We start from the raw sequence: 9,442 nt of genomic DNA, 5'->3' as shown, positions 1-9,442 counted from the left end.
AAGAAAATTAAATAACCAAGTGAACTAAGACAGCCCTCATTTTGGGTCCAAGAACATGAAGATCTACCTCGATCCCCATATTAGCTGCAGTGGTATGATTCTCAATGCTGGTCCAATGGGCGGTGCAATTCAAGTCTAGCAGTTTCTCAGTAGCTATTGCATAAAATTGGTAAATCTTAAACATTTTAGAGCAGGGATGGACTCACATTCACAAAGACATGAATGCTATGCTAAGCAAAATCAAAAGTGAATTCAGTGACTGCAAGTCACGTACCCTTTGGAAACTGGAGAAAAACAGAACAAAGGGCAAGAGAGAAAGAAAAAAAAAATCAATCAGTTGGTGATAGATATTATACAAGCACACACGCCCGCAGCCTCAAGCAGCAAAACTGAAGCAGGAGGTATCTTTAAGGATTTTATCCTGAAAATAACACCATAAAAAAATAAATCAAAACACCATGTACCTCAAGCCAACAAAAAATCGACAGAAAAATGAAACTGCTAACATCATAAACATCAATCCTAGCAGGAATGACAGGACTATCTTTACTTACCATACCATTAGTTCCTGCATTACAGTCCTTACAATAAAGTCATAATGCTTACAGTTTACACCCTCCGAACCAAGTGCTGGGCCTACTGGCGGTGCAGGAGCTGCTTTCCCTCCCTCTAAAGCCAGCTTTATCGAAAATTAAAAATTTACAAAATGACAATGTAAAGGCTTTGCCATCTGACTTTGGAAGGGGCCATTGCTACAAATGAAAGGCTGATGAAAGAAGTGTTGTACGCAAAAGTCCATCTCTTTTCAAAATTACTCTCAAGGCTGTCAGTTGACAGACTTGCCTCTTGACCTTGATTTTTTGTGTGTTATTTTCATGGACACATTGGTTTTTATATATTTTGATGATCCTCCATGGATACCTTGTTGAGAAGGCAAAATTCATGGCTAGTGATATACTGATGGAATTTATCATCAAACCAAAAAACAGCTGAGAACAATGATAAAAACGATGTTGATGAAGTTTCTTCTGTTAAAGAGCATTTGAATGTTAATTACTTTCCGTAACACTCATTACAAAAAAAAAAAAAAAAAAACCCTCTCATTAGTCTCCCATTCGACTCAATTTCTTGCCCCTACAAACTCTTTTCTGCGTTGCCCCACCAACCTCTTTCTCTTATTTCAAGTTTTCAACCTCAATCGGCCAATCCAATCACTTAAAAAAAAAAAAAAAAAAGACATACTTTTTACTCTCGTCCCACTTTTCACTCCTCAAAACGTTCATTTGGGACAACTTTTTTCGACATAAAACAGTTGTCTTCACATTCCCCTCCATCACACCAAATTTCGGTGCCCAAATGGGGCAATTCATACTATTCTATTGCTATAGCTATATTTTTTTTACTCTCCGAAACCTACATTAACCGATCTGATAAGCTCGGAAGCCGGCGGAAAAAGTTCAAGCTAGCCGGAGGCATTGGGTCCCTAAACATAGGGTGCCGTAAAAAATAGAATCCTAAGGCCACAGCTACCATTTTTGGTGGAACCACATACAGTATCAATGTTATAGCCAAACACACCGCTATGAACAACTTTGTGGCTCTCGGATCTCTCCAACTCACCAAAGCTTGAACCCTCTCCCCTTGGGTTGCAAAATCACCCAAAACTGTTTGGACTCGGGCTGCCAACATCCTTAACCTGTCATAACGGGCCCTTATAATTTCGGGTGGTTTCATGCTTGGTACTGTGTCGAATTCCTCATCTAGTTCATCCGAGTCAACGGTTTCTGCTTGTGATAACCGGATATCCATGCCTGCCGGTATCTTAGGCCTGAACCTATAGTACCAAACACCAATCAAGAACACATATAAGAACCCTGTTGGGACTACCAATTCCGGATACCAAACAAGCACCAAATACAAAATATGAACCAATACAGTTGTGACCGAGTTTCTCCATCTTCGAATATCATCCAACCATTTAGCCAACCCGACAGCCCATGCAAGAACCGCTACGATTCGAAACCAATTGGCTTTACTCTTTCTCATGCTCCATGCATGAGAATCCGCATCCAGCATGTACCTAACCACCTCTGGTCCCAATGGTGGCTCGGACCGCGCAAGCCACAAAGAAACCATTTTGGTGGCTGCACCACGCAATGCCTCTTGTTGGGCTACCCCGAGCGGCCGAAGATAGTGCATTTTAGGAAGCAATGGCTGCCCATAAACTGCACAGGTATCCGGTAATAAACTCGGGCAAGCAAACCGAACCGCTAATTCGATCTCACCCATTTTCTTCAACCCGGTTCCTAATAAAACCAACAAGGGATACGAATTCATGTACACCTTGTTGCTCTCCAATGTAGATACTCGTATACGTATTTTCCCGATACGGCAATCAGGTTTATCATCAGACATTTCACCAAACATGTGCCAATTGTCGAAAACCCCAATGGTGAGAACAGTGCTAGGATCATAGACCTGCCAGGTATACTTCTCGTTCCAACGTGGCTCAAAGCTATCCGTGATAGTTCTTGTTCGGACCCATTTTTTGCCATACTTAGCCACACAATAAGCATCGGTCGAACCTTTGCCCCCTCCTTTGGTTTTCATGGGCAGCAACCCACGAGCCCCTAAAATCCCCAGCTCCAAAACCCCAATAGCTGGCTTCCATAGCTGCTTAGCCGTGGGTCTAAAATCACTGCACACGTGCGCCGCTTCATCAAGCACGTGATACCCTCCTTCCAAACAGAGACGCAAATGGATTCTCCCACGGTAGGACCCGCCAGTAGCACAGCCTGCTCCCCCAGTGTCACCGCCGCCTCCTTCCAACGCGAACCATTTGGATGCCACGTGGCGCTCATCATACCGTTGCTCGATTGAGCTCACGGGAATTATGATGTGCCCGAGGAGGACCGCTTCCTTGGTGGTACGGTCCTCCACTAGCAGAATCAATGACTCTTCCAGCGGCTCGCCGGCGACGAAAATTAGGTCATCGATCCATCGGAACGACGTACTATGATTGCTCATGGACCCTCGCCTCGTCCTCGCCGATTGGAACCCCAATTGAGCTTTGATTCTGATATCCGGAACTGTCAAAGGTGGCAGATTGGACGAAAGGTGAAGATCCTGAGCTTCAATAATCGTCACTCTCAAATACCACAGCTTAGGGGACTGGTAAACCTTTGAGCGCGTGTGAGAGACGTAAGGAGCGTCTGAGCTCCACGCTTCAGCAAACGCATCATCAGCTTGAGTCCCAATCCATACAGAGAGCTGGATATCACCAGAAACCCTATTACAGATCTGACCAGCGGCAGCGTCACTTTCCAATCGGTACCACTGAGGAGCAAGCGGACTGTCCGACGGATCCCTCACCGGAACTTCAGAGATATCAAAGCAAACACCGCCGAGAAACTGCTCCGAACGTGCATCCCAAACTGAGATCTCTATGTTGCCAGCTGCATTGGGGAGCTGTCCGTCAGTCTTGTTATTATGACCCAATGCAAAAACCTGGTGCCACTCAGGCGAATCCAGTGAGGCACCAGGTCGGTAACTCGCTGGATTAGACCTCACACAATGAGTTGAGGTCCTTACCTTGACGATAGGACTCTCGTTTTGCGATAAACCACGCGCCTTGACAATGCTGATGAACAAATACTGCATTGGTTCGACAAGATCGTAAGGATGGATCCTCTCCGTCGATTCCGACTTGAATCTGCCAGAAATTACTTTAGGAGAGAAATCTCCGATTGGCGGCCTCAATGTCTTCACTCTGTTATCACCACTGGGCGCGACTCTCGTAGTCTGCATCCTCCTCACTTCTGGATGGTACTGAGTGTGGGTTTCCACGTAATGCGGCTCCTCTGGAAGAGGTACTTGTTGCGAACCTAGTGATGGTTCCGAGTTTACCTGCACCACCGGCGTTGGAGACTCCTCGATAACCACAAAAGGAGGCGAGTGAGTCCCATTACGATGAAAATGGTGGTGGCGGGGGTGGTGATAGTCGTGGCAGTTAATCTCCGGTCGTGCGAGAACTTCAAAAACTCTGCCTTCCTCCTCAATAACTGCCGGGGATTTTAGCGGCTTTTGATCTTGCAACGTATCTGCATCCTCCTCCGATGGAGCTGGAGCTTGTTGTTGATCCTCTTCAACTAACTCATCGTAATAACAAGTTCTCAGACCGATTTCTCCCCTTATACAGCTGAACACACTTTTCTTCTCAAGAGGGAAGTAAACAATCCCTTCTTCACCTCTTTTAGAAAACTGAGAGCCATACACTTTAACCCTCCCCAAGAAATGGTTTTTACGGCCGCTACCATTGCCGAATCTCTTGTCATTAAGAACCTCGACTTCAAGCTCTTCGAACTCCATGTTGTTTGGGTCAGAAACGATGAACTCCAACGTCTCTTTCCACACAGGGTTGAGGTCACGATATTTCGTGGTGGTTCGTTTTCTTTGACCGTCGAAGTCGGCGTTGACATAGGCACTGGAGCTTCCCTGACCGTCTTTGGGGAGAAGATCCCGTGCGTCGACCACTTCTACCAGTAGTTTCCGAACGATATTTGGTGGTTGGGTCATGGCTTTTTAGTTTTGTTCTTTCATGGGGGGCAGTAAATCAAAAACAGTCGTGGTCTTTTGATGGGAAAGTGAAGAAAAGAAAATGGCTTCTGCGGTATGAATTGGAGGAAGTGGACTGGAGAAAGGAAGGTAGAGAAGCGATGATAGCGGGGAGAGGAGAAAATGGGTGCCGCTTCTGCTATACGTGAAGGTATTATTTTATTCTTTTGAGGAGTTGCTTTTTGAATTTGTGTTTCTTTCTTTTGTTGCTTATTTGGACTTGTGTAGTTATGTTTCCCCCTTTTTTTTTATTATTCTATTCTGCTTTGCTTTAAGATTTTGAGAGGGAATGTTGGAGAGAAATCGCGAGGGGGGGAGAGAGAGAGAGAGAGAGAGATGGGGTGAAGGGTTGGGGATGAGCTTCTTTATTTTATGATCTTTTGCAAGAAAGGGAATGGGATTCTATCCTCTCTCGCCAAGTTTTTTATTTTTTTTTCCGAAAAGGGAATGAGATTCTATGCTTTCTCGCGAAGTTTTTTTTTTTTTCAATACAGAATAATTATAGCCCTCGATTACAATTATTCTTTTTCCTTTTCTTTTACCATCTTTAAACCCTAAAGTCTCACGTTATTCGTGTCTCCTTACATTTTTTATCTCTCTCTCTATTCTGTACTTCTTTGTGATCACTTGTTCTGTTTCCTTCAAACCCTTCAATGTCTATCCAAACCCACTCACTGTTTACTTTCTTTTCTTTCGGAATTTGAATGGATTTAGCACTGTTTGATTGGAATTTAAATGGAGCAAGTATTGTTTAATAATTGTTGTGGTTTTTTGAGACAGATTATTGATTCTTGTTCATTTGCAGACAGGACAGGTCAGTGTTTCAAGTTATTTTTCATATTTTATATTTCTTTTCTACTGTTCTGCTTTGGTATCTGATATTGGTATTTTTATCGTGGAGAAGCTATCAAGTTTATATTTTGTGAAGGACCTGATTTGATGTTTGTGTTCAAGTTTTGTACTCATTGTGGAGGTTGCATGTCAACTGGTTTGGGACTGATTTTGAGTCAAGAATATGCTTATCTTGGAAGAGAATCTCTACACAGGATCCATTGGGTGTTGGTTCACACAATGAACAATGATGCATTCATGAGGTATCCAGACTGTTGATGTCCTTCAGTGTTTATTCAATAACTTGCCTTGTATTTTAGATTTTTCAGGCTCATTTTTAGCTCACTTGGACAAGATAGGAATCACTGGTCAACTAGAACCAAACTGTGTAATAGGTGAATTTGAAGGAGTATCCTAAAATGAATATATGTTGCAATCCGTACACGCATTTCAGCTTCTTTAGCTGTTCTACTCTTTCATTGTCCAGATATGCTTGGAGTGATGCAAAATATCCTCAATTCCTCAGGAAGGAATATGAATTTAACCCTTTGGAAAACTGGTTTTCAAAAATAAAATTTGTTGTGGTATTTATCTGCTTTTATTAGACTTATAAATGAATGTTACAGCGTGGTTATTACTGAATTTTGAAGAGCTGTTCATATAATTATCATAGTGACGGCAGATGTGTAAACTGATATGGGGAGCATTTTTATATCTCACAAACTAGATTATAACATTTTTCCTGTTTCATGTATCTGATTTTCACAATCGAATGATAATTTTGTTAATTATGTTGTTACCAAACAAATCAAGAGGAGAGAAAAATTAAATGAAAATTCAAGACCCTTTTTATTAAAGAGATTAGTCCAGGAACAGAGCTTGTGCTTGTTCTCTGAACTAGAGGCTTCTATGGGTTGGTCCACTGCTCTGCTTCAGGCGAATACTGTCAACTACAAAAACTTTATCTTGATTATTATGAGAAAAAATTTCTTCCATAATTATATATGTGCTGGCAGAAGACACATTGATCTGAATTTAATCTATCCACGAAGTTTCCTTCATTGATAATTAATCTCTAGTTTTCTTGTATCACAGGTGTAATGCCTTTCAGTCTGCACATTGTCCACCCATCCGCAGTCAGTTCCATTGGCTGGCCTGCAAAAGAGCATGCATATCTATATCTGGTTAACTTGATAAAAAGCCGTAGGTAGTTTATGGTACCATCATAACCAGGCATGCTTCATATTCTTTGAATCACTCTAGAGGCCAGGTACTGCCCACCGTGGCCCTTGTTTATTTTTATTAATAGTTGCAGCAAATTTATTGGCTAGGAGAGCTGATTTGTAGCAAGGATCATATTGCACTGTTCATTCCTGTCCACTGAAACCTTTATCTATGCTTTGAGCCCCAGCTGCATTCTTCAACCCCGCAAACTCTTTCAGAATTAGTAATCTATGTCCTAGGAAACCCCTCTATACCTGTAAAGCACCACTACCCTGATTAAACAGGAAACATTAATAGATAGTGGAATGATAACCAGTATCTTTCCTCCACCTTATCTCATCAAGCCAAGCTTCTACTGTGTTTTTTCTTGCCTAGAAAGGGCAAGTCTAAGTAGGAGCTAGTACTTTGATCCCAAGATCTTGTAGCGAGGTTTTAAGAGCTTATAGCCGTGTATGGAGTCCATATATATCTTGACACAATAATCAAGTATGCATGAGGGTTAGTTTCGAACAGAGTGTCCACGACTGAGATTTCCCTTGCTCCGAAAGATTTTTGCTAATGAAAAGCCACATCCTGTGGAACTTTATAGTGCACTTATTGTCGAAAATTTCCAGATCTTGAGCATGAGATTTCTTGCTCAAGTCGTTCAAATTGAGAATATTGAGTTCTGGCAGCTTTTTTGTTTTCTGAACCATCCAATTCTTTTCTTGTGACATCTAAATTTTCCAATTTCTTGCTTCCTGGCAACCAGTGGTATGCTACTTAGTGGTGACTGGTGTTGAATTTTGGTTATAAAAATACTTTGGTGCTTGAAAATTTTTCCATTTCTTAGGTCTATGGTGTATATAGAAAAAATTAGAGATGATACTGTCAGCATTGATCATGAAGAATAGAGCATTAAATCAAGAGGTTAAGATTGGATTTTTGGCAGTATGGCTGCATAGCTGGTAATTAGAATCTGGAGAGAATTTTTTCAATGTCTTGAAAAGTAAATTGGGATAGAATTTTCGTGGAAGAGACATTTTTCTTGAGGAACTCCAATGATAATTACACTGAAGTGCCAATACATGCATACGATGGAATGGTTTCAATGGCAAGAATTTGTGTAGCCTAATGTGAACAAGGTGTCTGGGTTTGAACATTCTAAACGTGACAGGAGTCATGTAAGAAAAAACTAGCTGCATGGAAGGTTTTTATCTAGGGATATCATAGAGTGGTTGATCTGCAATAAATGTGGAATATAGACATTTGTTTATGATTGTTTGAGGCCTGAAATGCAGGTTACAGCTTGGATTGGTTGGGGACTCTTTATGGGGGTATAAACTTCCTACAATTTGACAAACTATATCCATAGTTGCGGGTTTCAAGATGATATTCTGGTTTAATGGTATGCTATAAAACCTCATGTTTCATCCTGTTTCTGCATAAATTTGATGATTTTATTGGTTCCATCTCATCTTCAAAAACCTCTGGAAATGATATCAGTACATCTTTTAGATATATAACTTGGTACGATTGGTTTAATGATTTTACAAGTTTACAACTTCAATACGGGTGATTTCAGTTTAGTGAAGTCAAATTATATTCTGGTTTTTCTAAGTTAGCATTCATACAAATTTATATTCTGGTTTTTGAAACCTAGCATTCATGAATTCTCTTTCTTTTTGGTTGAGATTATTCCATTTCTTTTACTGCATTGTATCTTATTTTGCATGCAATGGTACAATATCCTGTTTAACATTTTAATCTACCATTAAAATCCTAAAATCAATCGAAGGATAATATGACATATGACTACGAAATTTATACATTTGGTTTATGTGCTTACAAGATTGTCACCATTATTTGGTCCCAGTATCTAATGCTATTTGCTGTTCCTGCTAATGGTTAATCATGGAACTGGTTGAGCCTAGAAGCTCTCCTACCTAGTAGATGGCTTTCAGGTGAATTAACGAGTTTTTCAGCCATGAACATTGATGTACTGATAAGAATTACCTCACAGACAAGACTCCCTAAAACTTGATGAATATTTAGGAACAGAAATTCAACATCCGGATTAGACAATTATTTCTAACAAAATCATCAGATTTCTCCAATTTGGACGAGTTTTACCAGGAGTTTGTACATTTGTCTTGAGGGGATTGTTTATTAATGCATCTTTAAAATGCCTGAATAAGTTGTTATCATCTCATTTCTCTTTCGATGCCAAGAGTAGTTACTGTAAGCTTTAGTTCCAAACTGAATCTATTCATTCGAGCTAGCTTATGCATTTCTGATCTGACTGCCATTTAAATCAAGCAATAACTTGGAGATCAATATTCTCATAACCTCTGGATGATGATGTTCAAGACATGGATGTTATCAGATACCATAATCCTTCGAAAGACACGAATAATCTACTATTGAAGTCAACTGGCATGGTATATCCTCATCTGGAACTACCTAATTAATAATCAAGTCCAAAACAACGTAGGTGCACAAATGCAGCTTGCTATAGAATATATCCGTGTTCAGCTCCTTTCTATAACCTGCAATTTTTTGTCAGGTATAATCTGGGTATGCAAACTCAAGGCATCGACAGCAGGTATGATTCTATCCACAGATATATGGACAGTCAAGTGCCTGGATTATACCATCCAACTCTTCTGTCAATTTGTATCTGCTTTTGGATTTGTTTCTTTATTTCCTTTTTTAACCTCCAAGACATTATCAATTACAGAGGTCATATTTTAGGGGTGTTCTTATATCCCTTGTTCTGACATTGTATTTACTC

The 9,442-nt window shown here is 40.5% G+C and overlaps 1 protein-coding gene across 1 annotated transcript; it reads right to left on the bottom strand.

Annotated features, from left to right (window-relative positions):
• Positions 1 to 1,013: 1,013 nt before the first annotated feature.
• On the bottom strand, positions 1,014 to 4,945 carry LOC133677246 (protein QUIRKY-like). The gene has a single exon (XM_062099160.1). The coding sequence runs from the start codon at positions 4,573 to 4,575 to the stop codon at positions 1,414 to 1,416; it is 3,162 nt and encodes a 1,053-aa protein (XP_061955144.1). The 5' UTR covers positions 4,576 to 4,945; the 3' UTR covers positions 1,014 to 1,413.
• Between the last annotated feature and the right edge of the window lie 4,497 nt (positions 4,946 to 9,442).

This window comes from Populus nigra, chromosome 17, assembly GCF_951802175.1.
Source record: "Populus nigra chromosome 17, ddPopNigr1.1, whole genome shotgun sequence".
Taxonomy (NCBI): Eukaryota; Viridiplantae; Streptophyta; class Magnoliopsida; order Malpighiales; family Salicaceae; genus Populus; species Populus nigra.
Note: the sequence above shows the minus strand (reverse complement) of the source record. Positions and strands in the feature narration are given on the sequence as shown.